Below are 20,017 nucleotides of genomic sequence, written 5' to 3' on the forward strand. Positions count from 1 at the left end.
TGACACAGGGCTTGTTGCAAGACTATTAGTTGTAATACTTTGCTAATATGAATATGAGTTAGAACAAACGATACTGTTGAAAATTTACATTTCGAATCGCCAAACAGGAGATAAATTTCACATAATTCTGGTTAGAAGTCTACAAACATTCATAGTTAGCATAAATAGCATCATTTTTATTTTTTAAGTATCGTTAGCTGTTATTTTTAAGGTGAACCAAATCGGTTGAGGCTATACAACCTGGGGTCTTTCCTAAACGGAGTGTGTATATTCTGTGCACAAGTGGGTTCTCTCTGGCGTCATCTCACAGCCTAAACACAGAACCACAATTGTAAATTGTTTCAGTTGTGTTTAATACATATAACACTAAATATTTAAGTGGAATATTGACATTCCACTTTGTGTAGAACACAGAAAAATTCCCCAAAAATGTAAACATGGGCACTCAGTACTTGGTTATAAAAAACAACATTGAAGTTGTCTTTGCATAATGACATTTTTTTTAACTGTTCAACTGCATTCACAAGCACACAATTTATCTGAACATCTATGTCCAAGATGAATTTATGCAAATTTCTGACCAGAGCTGCATACATTTCATGAAAAAAATAACCACGAGGACAAACTTAGAAGCCAATACTTTCATCTTTATTAATCTTGTTCTCATTGTTTAAATAAATTTTTCTTCTGTAAAATCTCAAAACGAAAACACTGAACAGGAGTGTTAAAGCCTGTCTTAATTTAAAACAAATACACAACAAACCATTAAAAACGAACGGTAACGCTTACACTGTATCTGTAAACAACCCGCCCCGCCCCTCCCACTGCACACAGTTTGATAAGATTTGGCATGTCAATTTTTCTCAACGCGTATGCCTTCAGCTCTTTGTGTCATTAAAATGTTTCTTTTTTTTATTATTATTGCAGGTCAGACAATAAAAAAAGACATATCTACTAAAAAACACTTCAAATGAAAAGGGGGGGGGAAAAAAGCATTAGTGCCAATATTTCTTAACACAGTCAGCAGAATACCAAATGCACTCAACATTTTTTTTTATATAGACCTTCTGTATAAGTAAGCAGCCTTGCCCACATTATGACAGGCATTACCATGCACACACGCATCGTCGTCACATTCTCACACACATGCACAGCGACTGCGGTGGTTTATAATCCACTTACTTGGTCTCAGTCTCACTCATACTCATAGTGTGTGTCGATGCTGCACACAGCATCGACACGTGGAGAAATGCATCGTAGCCTGAAAATGCCAGCAATTAAACATGTATCACTGCAACAGTAACAAACATGTCCAAGAACGAATAACAGAAAACAAAAAACAAAAGAGTGCGTGAGATACAACAGTAGGAGGTCAGCATTTTTGAAAACGGATCGATGACTTTTTTTTTCTAGTTTTTTTTTTTTTCTCTTTTCTTTCAAAATTTCACTATTCAAAAATTAAAATCATACATCCAAACGAAACAAGAATAAAAGAAAAACAACAACAAAAACAAACTTAACATACACAGTAAGATACAGCCCTGATCTGGATCAGAGCCGTTTTGCATGTGTTTGGATTCAATCTCTGTCTTTAAGGGGATGTGAATACAAACTGCGCTCCTCAGTGTTCTCTTATAATGATGAAGGTAATGCTGTTTACAGTGCCTGTCTGTCTGAAGGCTTCTCTGTATTTGGTGTGTGCATGTTCATGTAAATCGGTTAAAAAGTCCCCCTACTTACTAAGCACATTGTGATCCAGTCGAGTCTTTAAGACTCACTGACTTTCTTTTTTTCCTTTCTTCTTTTTCATTCTTTTTCAGGTTTCAAGTCTAAGCAGTTGAAATCTTCATGTGTGGAAAAAAAGGCTGAATACACATCTAACAGTCCCTGCATTTGTTTTTGTTTTTTTTATATATATAATAGCTTAAGTCTGGCCATGAGAATGTGTGTAAGCATGTCTCACATTTCTGCTTTAAGTGTGTGCACGTTAATATGCATACTAGTATATGTACGCACGGGTATGTATTCAGTACATCAATATGCATACCATGTAAATATGTGTGCCATATTAAGTACATATGTATCCCAGTGTATGCCCTATCAGTGTGTTCGAATCCGATCGTACTCATTCATCAGATGGAGTCGGCCCCCCCGCCCAGCAGGTCGCCAGGCAACAGTCCGGCGGAGCTGTCCATTTGGTGCCTTTCCTCCATTTGAGGTGCTCCCCACAGGCTGCTGCTCGGGTATCCTGCGTTTATGCCACCCCACAGCCCAGACCGCCCGCTCTCCACCCCGCCGACGCCTCCTTCCCCGGCCCCGTTGGTGCTCCACTGGGAGAATATCGCGAGCCCCGGTCCTTGGGCCGAAGACGCTTCCGAAGACGCGCCCGTACCGTCGAGACTCTGCCATCCAGAGCCGGACGACCTTTCCCCTCCGCCGGCGCCATTTCCGTTTCCACCTGAAGACGAGCCCACCGCCGGCCTCTCACTCCCGGGGGAGCTGCCGCCACTGCTGGCCACGGCCGCGCCCGTTCCAGATGAACCGGGCGCTCCGTTGCCCGCCACTCCTCCCGAGCCGGCCCCTTCAGCCTGGGAATGTGCAAAATAGCGTGCAACCTCTTCTTCACTCACAAACTCAGCCAGGATGGTGGTGTTTCCCAGAACACACCTGGAAGGCAAGTCAAGGCAAACGTCTTTTAGGAATGCAACTGAATGCTACACTATTCATATTCATTACACTTTTCAAAGTTTTCTTATTACTAGGGACGCAAACAACTATTTGACTAATGATTATCCCCGATTAACTAATAACCTCCGCTTAGACCATGCTTTTGTGTTGTAGTTTGGCCGCCATCCTGCAGAGGGCGCCCTGGTCTTCATTAATTGGAGCCAGGTGACACAGGAATTAAGATGGCAGACACACACGAAGGAAAAAAAAACCCGACCAAACTGAGTTCGGCGTGAGATGCAAAAGGGCCTACATGTTTCAAAACAAAAGTGCATAAACACCGAGCGGAGCTATAACGCAGTATGAAGACATAAAATTATGAGAATATAGTCATAAAATTACGAGAGTAATGTCAATATTACAAGGATATTCCCGTAAGGGAATTTGTTCTGGTAATTTTACGAACAAAGTTGTAATATTATTATGGTTATTCCAGTATGAGTTTATGCTCATAATTTTATTTTTTCATTTTTGGTAGTGGGTTCAACTTCCCAACCAGAAATTGATGTGATACAAAGGTGAGGTTAATATAACAAAAAAAAAAGCAATAAAAGGAATCACACAGAACAATTATATAGTGGTGGGATAAAACCTTGGTTGATTTTGAGGACTGCTGTGAGTTAATGCATTTTATGGAGCAAAGTTTTAATATTCCAGCAAACGTAGACGGTACTTATTTACGGTATTTCTGCGTGAAAATCTCTCCGATCACGGGGAATTTAAAACAAGAGAAAACTCAGGTTCTGGCCGCTTATTAGTTGATTGATACGATTAATCAACTTTACATTAACTTCCTCCCTACTTACAACAATAAGCTCTAAAGCATTGTTGGGATTTATTTTTCAAAACAATATTTGAGAAGCACTGGATCCGTGGCGACTGTGGGGCTGCTGGTGAACCTACATGTGAAGAGCACCCTGAGCCTTGGCCGCCTCCTGCCGGCTGTTATATCGAACCAGAGCGCTGCCCTGGGTTAGGCCCAGGTGAAAGGTCAGCAGGGGGCCGTGCTGCATACAGATAGTCCTCAGCGTAGAGCCGTCAATCTAGAATCGGAAAAAAGAAAGAAAGAAAAAAAAAAAAGAGAATGTTTGGTGTAAAACATTTCACCAGGTTCATTAAGTATTGGGCCAGAAAGGGTCAAGGAACGTCAGAGGTTGTGCAAGAATGGTTACGCAGAGGAAAAGCTACGTGTTAATAAAGCAGACATCGCACTTTGCATTGAATTCATTTATAATTTCTTAATCGTTACAGTGAGCTAGAGCACTACGTCTCTAGAGAGATAATCGGTGTGCATTACTAATGTAAGCCCAGAAGTTATCATCTTCATTTTTAAGCTTTTTGGAGAAAAGTAATTTCTGTTCACCCCAACTCATTAAATGGCTCAGTTATCTCTCCAGTCCAGCTCTGGCAGAGTCACACATTAGTCTGTTTGATTTGCATAAAAGAAGAGGTTGAAATGTTTCAAATAACACTTATTTCAGACTTTGAGCATGAATATGCTTACATCTAAACTATCCTATTTTCTTTGTTTAAGGAAATTGATGAGGCTGAGTCCGAATCCCAAGATCCACTTCAGATTTTAGGAGGTGAGAAATTTGGAAAACTCTCCATGATTTTATTCCACTTTAAAGTTACATATCACATTGTTTGGCTCATCACATAACAGCTCAATAAAAGTTTATTGAGTTTGTGCGCAGCTTAAAGGTGTGCCACTTTTGAAAGGGACTGCATTATTTTCACACAGTAAGCATCTGCATCATAAAAAACAAACAAAACAATGTAATCACTATAAAAATGATCAAAAGTAACTTAAAAGTTGGTTATCAGTGAGCAACATTCAGAATTTTGCATATTAGGGATTGTGACTCTGTAGATCTTTTATCAGAAATCCTTTTATGTGAACCTGAGTAAATATAGTTTGTTTACTTGGATAACTCATTCAAAGATTGATGTCGACTAAAATATAAAGGTTACCTACAAGTGACAAGGTTACCTCTGCTACTGTAATTATTGTTCCGAGTTAAATTTCCAAACAAGTGCTGATATTTTTAGTCTCCTGTGTCCTTACGTCCTCTGTCCTTACCTGAGGGGTCAGGTTTCTCAGCAGCAGCCAGCAGCTGCTTCTCGAGGTCCCATCACTCCAAGCTGAACCTAGAAAAACCAAACCCATAACAGGAAGAGAGAGGAATAGAGAGAAACACTTTTATGCTAACCATGCTACCGTGGTCAGAACATAGCTATGATACATGAAGCCTTCTTTTCTTAACCGTATGAAATCAAAACAAAAGCTGACAAAAAAAAAAATAGAAAAATGGTTATAAAATCAATTCTCTCTCCAAAGTACCTGACCCAAATCTTGACTCTTGATTCATCCCTCCCCAGCTCCGAGCCAACCGCGGACCTCCAGTTCCCCACGGGGAGGGCGAGGCCTGCTTCTGATTGGTCAGGCCAGGAGGGGGACGCGGCAGCTGCGAGCTGCTGCGATTGGTCTTCCATAATTTGTTTTGTCCGATGGGCTCTGGAGGCCAGCTGGGCTTGTACTCAGAGTACTTTCCTGGGAGGAGTATGGAGAGTGGGAGAGACAAATGAGTTATGAAATGCAAGTTACACAGAGGCACGTTGCAGACAGCAGATATGACAACTCTGCAGACGTAAAGCCTTGGGGAAGCTTTTCTAACAAACATATGACCATGTAAATGATTTGAATTCCAAATTAATGAGAGGAAAAATAACAAAGGCGTTGAATGCAAAGAAGAAGCAACATAGAAATCAGACCTGTGCTGTGTGCATTGCTGAGGGGGCTGTCTGAGGCACTGTAGGGCCAGGCACCAGGTGAAGGCAGCGAGGTGTTGAGGGAGGGATTTGGCCCTGCAAACGGTTCAAACATGAGCAAAGCAGCAAAAAGAAAGTAACTACTGAGCAACTAGCGCAGTAAATACTGAGCCATTAAGAAGATTGTCCTTGTGTTAGGAAATGGCAGGGCTGAGCTACAGTACACAGACCAGTGAAGCTTTAGTGATAAGGAGTGTTCTCTTTTTTTATTTATTCCTTAGAAATGCGGCATTTCCTTTAGAGTTTATTTAAAATCCTCACAGGATTTAGAGTACGGCAACAGTTGCTGTTAGCTCGACGGGGTTAATTGGCTGCACCTGAGAGAGCACAGATTAACGGCACGCCTAGAGAGGGCAGATCTGCTTGTTGAGGACTTTTATTATTGAATGACTGTCACAAAAAAAAACTATTATCTATTTCCTGGTCAGTTGTCCATTTGACGCTGCAGCTCAATGACCTGAATCAGAACATAAATTGGGGGCTCGTCCAGGATACAAACCTTGAGCCTCTTGCTTTTAGTAGCTACTCTTCAGCTTCACCATGTTTTAGGAAAAAACCTTAAAGGAATCTTTTTATTGACATTTTATAGGATACACATGAAACCTGAAATGTCTGTGGATTTACTCCTGTACTTTAACTGGGCCATTTAAAAAACCCCCCCAAAAAACCACCCCGTATTTCAATAGAAAATGGCTCATTCCCTTTGGAAGGAACCTCCACCCAAATCAGATGAATTTCATTTATGCTTATATATCCAGTCTCAAAAATGCTTTAAGAAATTTTAATAAAAAGTTTCTTTCTACTTTATTATTATGTGTTGCTTTCTGTTAAGCACACAAAATCCTGAGCTTTGGTCATAATGTGAACGAGACTAAGGTTTTGATAACATTTTCACGATGAATCAAGAAAGCTTCAGAAAATCTTGTTGAAGTACCAGGGCACTTTAACGTCTCTCTGCCTGTCTATGTAAACTAACTTTATTCCAAAAAAAAACTGATTTTAAAACCTTGACTGTATAATGCATACAATATAATGCAACAGCAGCTAACAGTAGATGTGGTGTAATAACCACAGTTAGTCAAAACATCATTTTTAGAGTTAGTACATCATGTACCTTTGTCTCAAGGATAATTTGTAAACACTCAAACCAGGAACTAAAAACGGGAATATATTTGGCAGTGAATCACCTATGTTGTCTCGTAGTAATGGGTGGTCCGGATCATTGAGATTTGGGGACGCCGGGGAGCCGAGGACTCTTCCAGGGGTCATGTAGGGGTCAGACTCTGGGTCCCCAGTGCTCTGGATTCCTTTCCATGGCACACCGGGCTGGAACTCTGTCACAACACAAACATAAGTAGCTTAAATGATCTGGATAATTTGCATGTATTGAGATTTAAAGCCTTTCTACGTTCTAAAATCCTCAGTGTTCACCAATTCTGAATTACAATCCTTAATCTGCTGTTATTTAACTTTAAGGGTGAAACAATTAATCAGATTATTTGTGATTAATTGATTATTGAAATAATTATCAAAATAAATTAACATTCAACCATTAACCTGCTGGAAAAACAGTATACTATGAACAATAATTAAGCCAAAACTGTACAAAAATATATACACACTTGCATCTAAGAAAAAAAAAAAGTAAAAACATTCTACCCAGAACTCTTCTTGTAGCAGTTTTAGCTTCACCTGATTCAAATTCTGTAAAAAAAAAAAAAAAGTCTTCTCTTAAGCACTTTTTGCTACCCAATTATTGAACAGTTAATGAAAACAAAAGATCAATAAATCTACAAATAGTCAAGAATACACTACATGAAGGTTTTGTTGTTGCATTTTAAAGAGTGAAACATTTTCTTATTTAAAAAGGAAATTGATTTCTTCATTTTTGATAGTGTAAATAAAAGACTGCAATGAATCAATAATAAAAAAAAAAAATCTGCAGAATGTACCAATTTATCAATTCAATTCCGAAAATAATTGAAGGCTGCAGCTCTATTTAATTTTTAAAAACGTAAGTGTAAAGTTTTCTTCAGCACATTTTTCCTCAGACTGTCACTGATCCTGAAAGACGAAAACAGATAAAATAATAAAAACAGTAGCATGTCCACACCTGGAGGCCAGCTTGAAGTGGCAGGTTTGTTTCCCATTTTACTACCAGGAGTTCGGTGCCAGCTGTCTGCAGAGCCCTGAGGTGGGATCCCTAACCCTTCACTCCCCAGCATTTCATACTGGGAGTACGGAGACCCCCCTCGAACCTTTATCGTACTGGGTATAGGGCCTTGCGGATAGCACAAAAAACACACAAAACAGCTTTAGTCATTTGCTGCGTCACGCTCGGATACACTGTGAATGGCGAGTGAGTAATGGAGTCGCGGCAGCAGCGGAGGTGTGACTTTTGGAGATGCAGAAAACAGTCCCACTGGGAACCATCTGCTAGCCTACCGTTCTTGTGAAGGGCTGTGTCTGGAGGAGACGGAGCAGGGGAATGTCCCTCCATCATCCATTTAAAGCGGGACTGTTGTCCACTCATGTCCTTCATGCCCCCCATCATGGGGCTGAGTTCTAGTGTCGACAGGTTGCCACCAGCTGTGAGCCCTGACAAGACAAAAAAAAAAAAAAAAAAAAAACACATCCTGGATCAATCCTTCACTCTGGCTCATGGGTGAGTAATAAAAACATCAGCTGTCTGGAGGAACTTACCAGAATACATTCCTTGTGATTTGGCATGAAGATCTGATAAGGGACCCCCCATTCCAGTGTGTGGGAGGGGGTCTACCATGGATTGTTTGGACACGCCTCCTCCCAGGTGAGAGGGGGACAGCTTGGAGTTCCCTCCTCCAGGTGTTGCTCCTCCAGCTCCAACCTGCTGCTGCCTCTGCTGGAGAATCGCCATGATCCTCGCCAGCTGAGAAGAAAAAAAAAAAATACAAGGAAGTAGAATGAGAAAATGTGCAAGTACTGTAATTTCTAGACTAGTTAGCGCGCCTGAATATAAGCTCCACCCACTGAGAAACAAGGGAAAAAAAAGGACATACATTGGCTGCACTTGTCTACATACTTGCTTAGACACGTTTTCCAGTCGACATCATCTTGTTTTATTAGCTTTATATTGCTATACTCTAATTATCTGCAGTTCTATGCATCAAAAACAAACTGGAGTCTGATTACATGTGTATATTGCCTATATCTGCAACATCAGTCTTGTATTATTCAGATTTTGAACTGGAGCTTAATTAAGGGTCATCCAGAATCATCCAAAGCGATGAAATGGCTTTTAACCCCCCCGTCGAATCAGACGACCTCATATCTTCACTTGTTTCACTGCCGCGGTGGCTAACGCTTCAGCAAACAGAAATAAAACTGTCTTCACTCAGCAACCATCACTGTGAACCTCATTGTGTAGTCGTGTCGCTTAGCAACACAATAACCTAACTCAACTCGCTGAAACTTAAGGGTGGTGGGGGGAACGCAACCATAACAACCCTCTCTGGAGAAGCCTGTCCACGGAGATGCCACGCCTCGCTCTGCAACACTTCTGAATGTTTCTGGAAGACGTCGGCTAACAGTGGCAGCCCTGATAGAGCGGCCTCTTTGTGGTGTGATCAAGAAAGGGCAAAGATGTGCGTGGTTAAAAAGACCTCTGAAATGCTCACCTGCTGCGGGTCTGCTGTCTGTTGTCTGAGAGGCTGAGGTTGGGGGAACTTCCTCTGGTTCTGCAGGACCTGCTGTTGCTGCTGCTGCTGTAGTAGCAGCTGACAAGCCTGCCACAAATGACGGCAAGAAACATTTATTAAAATCGCCGTTCAACAATCGACCGATTCGTTCAAGCGACTGCAGTCTCACGAAAGGGTCACCGGCGGGTGACTCATCTCGGTGAGCTACGTAACATTTCAGCGCGTACCAGATGGAACTGCTGCATGTGGGGGTAAATGTTGCTGAGCACTGCAAGCTGCTGCGGGGAAATCTGAGGCGGGAACACTCCTCCGCCAACCCCGCCGACACTTCCAACGCCGCCGACACCTCCCACTCCCACTCCCCCTACGCTGCCGCCAGGAGAGGGCATCTGCTTCAGAATGGGACCCGGCACCTGGAGAGTTAAAAAAAAAAAAAAAAAAACAGAGCGAGAGATTGCATGTAAAATTGGAATTTGGTGACTCTGAAGTGAATCATGATTTAAGAAAAACACAAAAGGACAAAAAAAAAAACAAAAACAAAACAGAATCGCCCTGATTCCAGGTGCTTTGGGAACTTTTGTCACTTATGAAAAAGGTGTTTGGGGTAGAAATAATGTTGGACAGAAACTATAAAACCGTAAACAAGACTTTCTACTCAACAGCTGAAATACGCCACAGTCTATAGGCACGGAGGAATGAACAAACAAGGAAAGTGTAACAATAAATTTTGCTGCACTATAAACTGTCCCAGTGATTATTGCGATAAAAGATAATTTTATCATTTTGAGACCATTTTCAAGAAATTTATTGATAATGATATAACAATACAATTTCGCCCAATCAAAGATCAATAAACAGCAAAGGCTTAGACCCGACCAAACAAAAAAGGAAAAAAAATAAATAAATAATCACTTCATGTCGTCTTTGTATGCATAACGTTGCGATATTTAAAGATTTACAGCTGCAAGTCACTTGTGTTTTTGACTGTCTCCATAGCAACAACTCTGAATCCAGCCGGTGTGAAACCTATATCCTGATGCTGTGGCGCATTTCTGAGTTAAAACCAGAATCAATAATGAACGTAACGGAGAACATTGCAGCCCGACAACAGGTTACCATGGGAACCGAACAAACAACTCAAAGATACCAGCTAAATTGCAATGACTATGACCCTCATTGGGCACCATAAAATGTAGCGATACCAGCAAGATAAACACTTGCGGGTAATTATCTTGTTTTGTTTTTTTTTAGTTTGGCAAAAACAAGAAGGAGAAGACAATAGAGGACAGCCAACCGGAGCAGAAAGGAACTGATGAGGCACTTGAGCCCGTAACCCTGGGGACGAGTTCATCGAATGCATGCCAGGCTGGTGCATCCCTCGAGGCTGAGACATCCCTCCTCCACCTGCAACAAACACTCCATGGCCTCCCATCTAGAACAACAACGTTCCACCAACCATTAGCAACTCTGTGCTAAGAGAATCAAACTAAAGGCTTTGAAGAGTTTCAGGTGACTTGTGATTTCAATGTGATGTTGAAATTATGTAAATATAGCATAATAAGATGTTTACCTTGTCACCATAGGGTCCCATGTCACCAGGGCCCAAGTCTTTGGAACTAGGCATGCGGTACCCTCCTCCTCCGCTTCGCCCTCCTCTTCGCATCTCTCCATTGTAGTCATTTATTCCTCTCTTGTCCCCGTCCATCTTTTTTTCCACGCCTGGGTCATCACCCTAAGGAAAAAAAACAAACAAAAAAAAACAGGATGTTTTTTAATGTTAACCTCTTATAAAAGCGAAGCGGTTTGGGATTTTTGGTGAACTTCTTACCAGAAGACCCATGTTGGAAAACTGGCGAGATACTGGATTCATCCAGCTGTCGCCTCCTCCACTCTGTCAGAAAGAATCCCAAACATTGCTCTTAATCAAAAGCAAGCAAAAAAAGTCTTAAAAATAGTTATTTTTCAATAAAAAATAATGTACATGGTTAAAAAAAAGAGAGGAGAAAAACAAGATGGACACAACATGAAACATCCATCGTTTGCTGTGACTTTTCTGTTTTGGATTGATTTAGGACTGATTGTTTCCACCAATGTGGGAAAACAGTAAAAAACAAAGTGAAAAGATAAGTAAGTAAAAGAAAGAAAGTAGTTCTGCTCCAGAAAAGTCACCTCATTCCTAACCTTGATGTTTCCTCTCTTCCCAGCATGACTCTGACCCCAGCCTCCAGAGTTAAACGACGAGCCGCTTCCCTGAGAACCCGCGCCGCTCCAGACACCGCCGCCGCCGCCGTCCTCGTCGTCCTCCCAGCTCGGGTGCCGGGACGCGGCGATGGAGCCGTCGCCCTTCCCGCCCCAGCTGTCCACTGACTTCACTCCTGCGGCCAAAACAAAGCAAGACGGCTTAAAAAGCAGTCCAGTCTGGAGATTATTGAGCGAATCCTCATTTTTATTCGTGCTAAAAAGTGGATTAAAATCTTCTGAAAGCCACTGGAGCTACATCGATAAATGTTTCAGTTCTTACCAGGTTTGCTGGGGTTGGGTGAAGGGTTCCTCCAGCCAGATGATTTGCTGGAATCGTCCGGTTCTCTCCAGCCGGTCGCAGCGTCTGACGCCTGGCTCCAAGTCGCTGTACCATCATCCACGCTTTGTGCAGCTCCCCCCCACATGCCTGCAAAGGAATTGAACATTTAGCTTTATAATTTGCAATGGAAACCCTTGTAAAAAGTCCAGATTGTTATTCTGCTTCTCTTACCCACGGCCCCACTGCCAGGATTGGAGTTGACGCTGTGCTGCCGTCTCGGAGGTTGTGGTGGCATTGCTGGCGGCGGACCTTGTGGACCTTGATTGGACCCCGGCGCGGTGCTGTTCTTGTCCCACAGGTTGACATTCTTGTTGTTGTAGCGTGTTGGGTCCCCCCAGGCTGATGTGCCATCGTCGATCTCCATCTTCCGGCTTATAGACTGAGGCGACGGTTCCTCCCAGCCGCTGGGCTCCAGTGGGTCCCCCGCGCCCCCGGAGATTTGAGGAATTGGGCCAGAAGTCCACCCCAAACTTTGGTTCTGGTTCTTTGAAAGTTGAGCTCCGCCTCCGACGCTCGGCTGGCTGTTCCACCCCTCCGGTGATTGCTGCTGCTGCTGTTGTTGATGATGATGATTTTGGGCTTTCGTTGGTGCCGCTTGGCTGTTTGGTATCTGTGCTGCGTTGGGTTTGGCGCCCCCCCAGTCCTGGTGGGATTTGCCTCCACCCACATCTCCTCCACTGCCCCACCCTCTTCGCTGAGATCCCCCTTCGTCCAGGTTTCCCCAGGAGGATCCCTCGTCAGAGTTGCTTCCCACTCTCCTCCTCCCGTCTCCCCATCCGGCTCCAGAAGCCGAGTCTTTCTTGCCCCATTCCTCTCCCCAACCGCCTGTTTCTCCTCTTGTAGATCCCTTCCACCCCCCTGTTCCTTTGTCTTCTGCTCCATCTCCCCACCCGCTACCCTGTTGTTCATAGTCTTGCCAGTTTTTCCTTCCTCCTCTGTGACCTCCCCACTGCTGGTCGTCCGTCCTCCATCCTTTGCCCTCTTTTTCGGGTGGGGGTTCCCCCCATCCTCCAGCTGCCTTTCCTTGACTGCTCTGCATGTCGTCTTCCGGCGATCCTGGCTTCCTCATGGTGCTGCTAGGCATAAAAGGACCACCGATGGACTGCCTAGCGCCACCCTCCCAATTATCCCTGGGTGTAGCGGGGCCAGGGTTTAGGCTGCCGGACGACGCATCATTGGACGCAGAACCGCTCTCGGATGGGTACCTAGAGCTGCGGGTGGTGGTAGTGTTTATGGTTGCTGATGAGAATGCAGAGGAAGATGAAGGGTTTCTTTCGTTTCTGTTCCCTACACCTTTTGAGGTGTCCAGGTCCCAGGCCACGTTCTGCTTGATCTGAGTCTGGCCCCAGCCCGTGTTGGACAGAACCCGTGGGTCCAGGTCGGATCTGTTGAGCATGCTAAGTAAGGCCACGTCTGCCTCGGAGGAATGGTCGGAATGGTGCCGCGTGGAGCGCTCCTTCTGTCCGCCTCCGCTTCCAGCGACAGATCCCCCGCCGCTTGACGACGAATGTCCCCCGCCGCCTCCGACAGCTCCACCCTGCCCTCCCGCGCCTCCCCACTCCCCGACTGTCCCGTCTCCACCTTCCAGCTCTTTCTGATTGTCCCAAGCTTTTGTCATAGTTGCTAAGTTTTGCGAGGCAGAGTCCTCTAAACAGCCGCCGCTGTCCGTGCTGCTGCTGATGCTGCTTCCATCCACTTCTCCTCCACTTCCTATTGCTAAGTTAATAGAACCTACACTTTCTGCAGTGCCACCCCAATTCACTTCTGTACTTCCTCCTTCCCAAGCTCCCTGAGATACAACTGGGTTGGTTGACCCTCCGCCATTCCCCTTGCCCCACCCGGCTTTGTCATCCTGGCTACCTAGCCTCCAAACGTTCCCTTCATGCCCCTGAGCTCCAGTACCCCCACCACCCCAACCGTCTGCCTGCGAGGCACCAGCGCCAGGTTCGGAGGTCACCGGAGGCATGGCACTCCAAGACGACGAGGCAGCAGAGGAAGAAGACAGAGACCCAGAAGTATTCGCCTCACCTTCACCACCAACCTCAGAGTTTCCCTCGTTGACGCCTTCCTGATTTGGTCCCGCTTCCCTCCCCGCCCCGTCCGAACACGACTCTGGCCCTGGATTTCCTAAGTGCTGCTGCTGTTCTCCAGTCTTGGCCCCCACAGCGGTTTCAGTGTGCTGCTGGTAGAGACCAGTTTGATTCACAGATGAAAGTGTCTGAGTGGTGATGACAGTGGTGCTGGCAGAGAATGAGGAAGCTGAAGTCACGGACGAGTGTTGCGATGAGGCGCTACAAGCCGGAACGGAGGTCCCGCTCTGCCCCAGGGCGGGCCAGGCAGACGGGTTCACATTAGGGTTGAAATTGGCACCAGGGACGCTGCTGCTGCCACCCAGCGGGCTCTCCTGAGGCCCAGGAAGAAGATGGGAGACTTTGGAATTGTAAGATGCTGCCGAGCCTTGGCCTACCTCCACTTGGGTCGCGGCGGAGGAGACCCACACACCACTTGGCTGAGCACATTCAATAGGCGAGGAAGAAGAAGAAAGAGGAGAAGAGCGAGGTGGGGAGATATTGTCCATGTTCCCTTCTCCTCCTCCTCCTCCTGCAGTCCCTCCCTTCTGCTGCATGTTTCTCTCCCCCCATGAGGCACTACTGTTGTTGTTACCAGGGCAGTCCTGCTCCTGCATCCCTCCTCCGGTCCCTTCAGAACTCAGTTTGGGGCCAGCAGTGATGCTAGGCCAGTCATCCAGGTCAGTCCCATCCATAAACACCTTCCCGCAGCCCTGAGAGGAGGACTGGCCGCTGGAGCTGGCCCCCCATGTGGAATTTGCATAAGTTGAAGTAGTAGTAGAAGACGACAGAGCAGCAACACAAAATGAGGATGAGGTTGGGGGTAACAGGGAGGATGAACCCACGTTGGAATCTGTGGACAAAAGTTGAAGAAGTTATTATGACAGAGTTTTATTGAACATGTTGGGTTCCTCCACCAGAGCGATTCCAGTTTCTAACCGAATCTATTGAAGGATACAATAGTTCTGGAGACTAGATTATTTGAATTAAGGCTGCACCAAGGAATCGGCACAGACTTCCTTAATGTTTGGTGATATTTGCATGTGAAATCAATCTTATCTGCCTTCACAAAGGTCTGAAAATCAGTCACTTTTCCTTTTAACTCTGCCATGAGGGACAGCTGACTGACTGACTCCCCCACCAGGTCAGGACTGCACAATAGTCGTCTCACTGCTGCCGACTTAGCAACTTTGTTGCTCTCTTTAGCAACTTTTCAGACAAAAGAAATCGATATCAGCCAAAATTAGAATCAGCGAGTCAGACTTATTAAATATTGGTGATCGGCCAGAAAAGGGCAATTGGTGCACCCCTTATCAGAATAACATTGGGATTTATTTTTCAAATGGCATTCAGTCATTTACTGAAAGCTGCTTTTCTCTAGATTTATGGTTTCAGTTAACATCAGCTAAACGTACATCGAGATACAGAAATTTGCATGTTTAATTTTGCTGCCCTGTACCTAGTTGCCATTAGCCTCACCTGTATTTCCGTCGGCGTTTGCATTAGGGCCTTCTGCCCCCTGTAAGGATGGGGCAACATCCCAGCCACTGCCTCCTCCCGCCTCTCCCGTACTGCTTTCCCCTCCCCCCAACAGCATGGAGGACAGCGGCGGCTGGCCCCTCTTCAGTAGCACTTTATGGTCCTGCTGGCAGCGAAATCGCGGTGGGACTTCTCTAGACATGTATCGCTGCTGCTGCTGCTGCGAACTCTGACTTCCAGAAGGAGACGAGGCGGAGGAGGAGGGCTGTCCGTTGGCCACAGCAGTTCGCTGCTTTGCATTGTTCCCGCCACCAGGAGGGACTTGGGCGGAACCCCCACCTGCACCAGGACTGGGGGACGACGGGGAAACGGGGCCAGGGCTGGGGGACGCTGAGCCTGGGGTGGCGAGCGGCTGGGAACAGGAGGGCGTGGCTGGTTCTGGCACTGAAAGGTCAGAAAAAGCTCGTTTACGACATCGGAGTACGCTTAGTGCAACATTCACGACGAGGCCCGTCACCATAAATTGCGCCGGACGATCAATTGTCCCAGTAGTTATTGCGGTCAACAACTTTGTCGGTTTGAGACCATTTTCAAATCATATACCGACAAATGGAACAATAATGCAAGTTTTCTCTCTCAAAGACCAACAAACTTTTAGTTTTTCAGAAAACGGATAAAACTGGAACTGGACGATATTGCAAATGACCAAAAAATAAAACACAACAATAAACAGAACTAAGAACCAAACACAATCGAAACCATACATAAAACGGCTTGTGACATCTCTGCAAACAAAACGCAAATAATAAATCTCATTTTATAATTAATTGCGACAGATTTATTCACAACGTTAATGCAGAGGAAATCTTTACGTTACCCATGATATTCAATGGAAGTCATTATTAAATATATACATTTACCTTTGATTTTCTGTTCTGGCACCTAAAAGAAGAAACAGACATTAAAAAAAATCATTTGAAACATCATGTTTCCTTCATAAAACAGCATAAATGGAACAGTTTCAAATGGTTCCAAGCAGAAATCCTTAAAGATCCTCAATCTCTTTGGCTAGTCTTTGGATCTGTGTCTTTACCTGCAGGAAAGTCTACGGTAACTGCACCTTGCGGAAGAATTCAAACACTCCTAAACTTCCTTCTACTTTATTTCTACAATCTTTCACAAGCTCAGAATAAAAATAGAAAACTCCAACAAACAGAGAAGTTTGTGGGTTTTCTCAGGACAGAATGGAAATGACAATCTCACATGTTAAAAAAAAAAAAACAACAACTCGGAGCTTGAGTTACAAAAATAAAAATAAAAACTTATTTCTTTCCTACATGCATAAATGATCTTAATTTCCTCTACAGGCAGGTAGAATTGGTCAATTTTGGTTTAAAAAATAAATACAAATAAAAATAAAAACTTTAGTTTTTTTGTCCATAAAGCGTTTAACACTTCTGGGTCAGAACTCAGGTATCCATGCACATGCTATGGTGTGAGCCTGAATAAACTTCTGCTTTAATTACCTGGACAAATCATTCAGACTGAATCCGTTTTGACTAATGAGAAACATTTCTAGATCCATTTTAAAATATCATTTCGCCTCAACTACGATTTTTTTTATTTATTTATTATTCTTTAACCAACTGAAAATGCGCAGCAGGAGCTCGAAACTGACCTTCTGAGAGGTTTCCCTTTTCTTTTTCTCGTCTTTCTTCTTTTTCTTGTCTTCCATGAACTGCTGTTCCCCTTCTTGATTCTCCTGCCTGCGAAAAAGAAATGCACACATTCAATTATTCATGCTATTAAGGCCACTGCAGTTTAAACGCACGTTTAAGAGTCGCGCCGTCTTCATAAACAAGCGGGACGTTTCGATGCGTTCGTCGGATCGTCTCCGACATTGTCGGCGTCATAAACAGAGAGAGAGAGAGAGAGAAACGGTAACCAGGGCTGGACAACTTAGAGAGCAGGCCTTGGTACTCTGGCGCTGCGTTGCATAATTCATTAACCAGCAAACCATTGCAAGTCCAAACGGCAGACAGTGCAGACTGCAGAAAAAAATAAAATAAAATATAAGTACACACGCGTGGACTCATACGTTTCTGAAAAAGCCGACGTTTGATGCGTTTTAGCAGCAGAGGAAAATTGGTTTTCATGCGGGCTTATCACAGGTGAGTGGGCGGAGCAAAAGTGAGAAAGTCCAGAAAATTTACCACAACGAGAAGGTTTTCTTTTTTCAACAGAAAATTTCACTAGAAACCCAAAAGACTCTGAGACCTCAGCGGAATGTCGATCTGCAGTTATTTCCCAGCTTTGTTTCACTTAATTCATAAAGCAAAAAAGAAAAACCACAACTCCTTTAAGTCTCCTGCAAGAAAAGAAACCTTTTGACTGCTACACTGACCTAAAACAGCACGTCCTGTTATTGGAGCTCAGCTTGCGAACACATCAAAATACTTTTTTGTGTGCTTTATGTCGCAGCAAAACTATCATTTTTTTTCTTTTACATTATCACAACTGCAACATAACTGAGATTCTGTTTTTAGAGACGGGCGTTTGGAGCGTCTAACGCAGGTAATCGAACGCGCTGAATGCTCGTCGTTTAACACGACAAACTACGACGCATGTCGGGGGGGGGGGATTTTAGTATTTTAGAATGTAGTGCACGAATGTGACATGGTTTAAAAAAAGAAAAAAAGTTTTACATTTTAAATTGAAAAATAAATTAAAAAGCTGAAAAGTGTGGCGCACATTTGCAGGGACATAGCTCCTCATTCATTGGGGTATGTCTGAACCAGAGTTTTTGGGATCTAATCCAAGTCAAACTGGAAAGGGAGCGTCAGTTTGACTCTAGCTAGTTTTACTTTGACTGGGCCATTCAAACACCTGAATATACTGTAATCAAAAGTTGTAGCTCTTGCTGCTTTTATGGTTGATGTCCTCCTTGAAGGTGAACCTCCGCGACAGTTTCAAATATTTTTCTGCTCCATCTATCAGCCCCACAGCATGATGCTGCCACCTCCACCTCACACGGTGGAGATGGTGTGTTTTAGGGGGTGTACAGTTGTTAGTGCTCTACAACAGTATTTGGCATTTAGTTCAAAAGCCCTATTTTGGTCTTTGAACGGCTTTTCTTTCAGGAACGTTTTTTTGTTCTCGCCACTCTTCACATGAGGATTTGGGCCAGCTGTGCCGCACCGTTTCCATTTTCGGTTGAACTTTGCTCTACAAAAAGCTCAAAGTATCCAAAGGGGAAACATGCTGGAGTCCAGAAGGGAGTTGGTAGCGCTGCAATTTATTTGGGGGCGTCAGGGGAAGAGTGGTCTCAATGGAAATACATGCAACACTTTCCAGTTTTTTTTCTTCCCCTGCAAAATAAATTTTAAAAAATAGAAAGTCAGGCTCCACTTTCCTTCCTCTTGAAAACTGTGCACCACCTTATGTTGTCCTACTACATAAAATAACATTTAAATACATTGAATTTGTTCAATGTATTTGTTCTAGAGTGACAAAAAGTTAATTTCGCAAGCCAGCTTGTTTAGCTGCACGTAATTAGCACAATGTTCACGTTGGTAGCGCAAGCTAGCTGGATAGCTTGTGGGTTTAATCCCCCACCATGTAACGCACGACATGTCTTTACATTGTTTTTAAGTGCACGCGAGCAGCCGCAGAAAAATTTAACAAGCCTAATATAAATAACACGCTAACGAGGAACAGTGGAGGTTTGGGGGTAGCTGTCAACAGAGCAGCTTTACTCAAAGAAGCTCAACATGGTCCCCCGTGAAGCAGCGGCTGAGCACCGTTCTCTGACCCACAGAGCCGGGGTTAGAGGCGGAGAGCTGTCAGGGAGCAAGGTGTCTCCCTGCGGCTCCGCACAGCCACATCCTGAACGCAGCCGACCAACACCAACGTCACGTTAACTTACTAACAATATGCTGCTTGTTCTCGTTCTCCCTCCTACACACATTTTGCAATTAGACCCTCGACAACCTTTGAAGATTTTCAAGTGAGAGGCGGGTTAGCAGGCTACCCGGGTGCTGGGCTCCAACATTTGCCAGGGTCAAATTTATACGACGGAACTTGTATGACGTTTGTCCAAGCGAAGCTACCCTAAAACAGCGATGTAGCTCGCCGTGTAAATGAAGAAATAGCCGCGGGTTTATCTGCGTGATATGCGATGTGGAAAGGCTCCCGGAGCGCATAAACATTTAAAAATATAATTACTCACCTCGGGAATCACACAGGACATAAAGTGCTTCTGTGCAAGTATTCTTGCAGACCCACCGCTAGCAGGCTAGCAAGGTAGCTAGCCTAGCGAGCTAGTTCTTCGAGGCTTTCAAGGCTAAATTGAATAAGAAATGACATCACCGGTAGGCGAAAAAATGTTAATCGTAGAAAAAGTGGGAAAAAACCGCAACTACCCTTGTTTGCGCAAACGTAGTTCTCAAGCTGTAAACAAAAAATACATATCCTCTTGATGACTGTCTATCGCTGTGTGATCGGTTAGTTTACTATCGGCCATTTTGCTTCTCTGTGGAGGTTCAGCCAGTGTATTATATCACCAGGCTGCTTGTTGATCAGAGAGGGGAGGAGGAGCACGGTGACATCGGCTGTGGACCAGCAGAGGGCGCCTTTGAGCTACGAGCTCCTTC

The 20,017-nt window shown here is 44.3% G+C and overlaps 1 protein-coding gene across 3 annotated transcripts; it reads right to left on the minus strand.

Moving 5' to 3' along the window:
- Positions 1-626: 626 nt before the first annotated feature.
- On the minus strand, positions 627-19,914 carry LOC122822170 (trinucleotide repeat-containing gene 6B protein-like). 3 transcript variants are annotated; one of them, XM_044100631.1, is made up of 21 exons: positions 19,594-19,914; positions 17,044-17,131; positions 16,286-16,307; positions 15,366-15,809; positions 11,989-14,739; positions 11,758-11,904; positions 11,418-11,611; positions 11,065-11,127; positions 10,807-10,968; positions 10,531-10,668; positions 9,464-9,649; positions 9,216-9,323; positions 8,263-8,467; positions 8,005-8,157; positions 7,673-7,840; positions 6,747-6,893; positions 5,503-5,595; positions 5,072-5,281; positions 4,811-4,878; positions 3,631-3,770; positions 627-2,667 (listed from the first exon to the last, which is right to left on the minus strand). In XM_044100631.1, the coding sequence occupies exons 2-21, from the start codon at positions 17,098-17,100 to the stop codon at positions 2,133-2,135; spliced, it is 5,991 nt and encodes a 1,996-aa protein (XP_043956566.1). In that variant the 5' UTR covers positions 17,101-17,131; positions 19,594-19,914; the 3' UTR covers positions 627-2,132. The 3 variants fall into 3 exon arrangements, with proteins under 3 accessions (XP_043956566.1, XP_043956565.1, XP_043956562.1); XM_044100630.1 differs by having other exon boundaries at positions 11,406-11,611; XM_044100627.1 differs by lacking the exon at positions 19,594-19,914 and having other exon boundaries at positions 17,044-17,149.
- Positions 19,915-20,017: the final 103 nt, after the last annotated feature.

Source organism: Gambusia affinis, linkage group LG19, assembly GCF_019740435.1.
Source record: "Gambusia affinis linkage group LG19, SWU_Gaff_1.0, whole genome shotgun sequence".
Lineage (NCBI taxonomy): Eukaryota > Metazoa > Chordata > Actinopteri > Cyprinodontiformes > Poeciliidae > Gambusia > Gambusia affinis.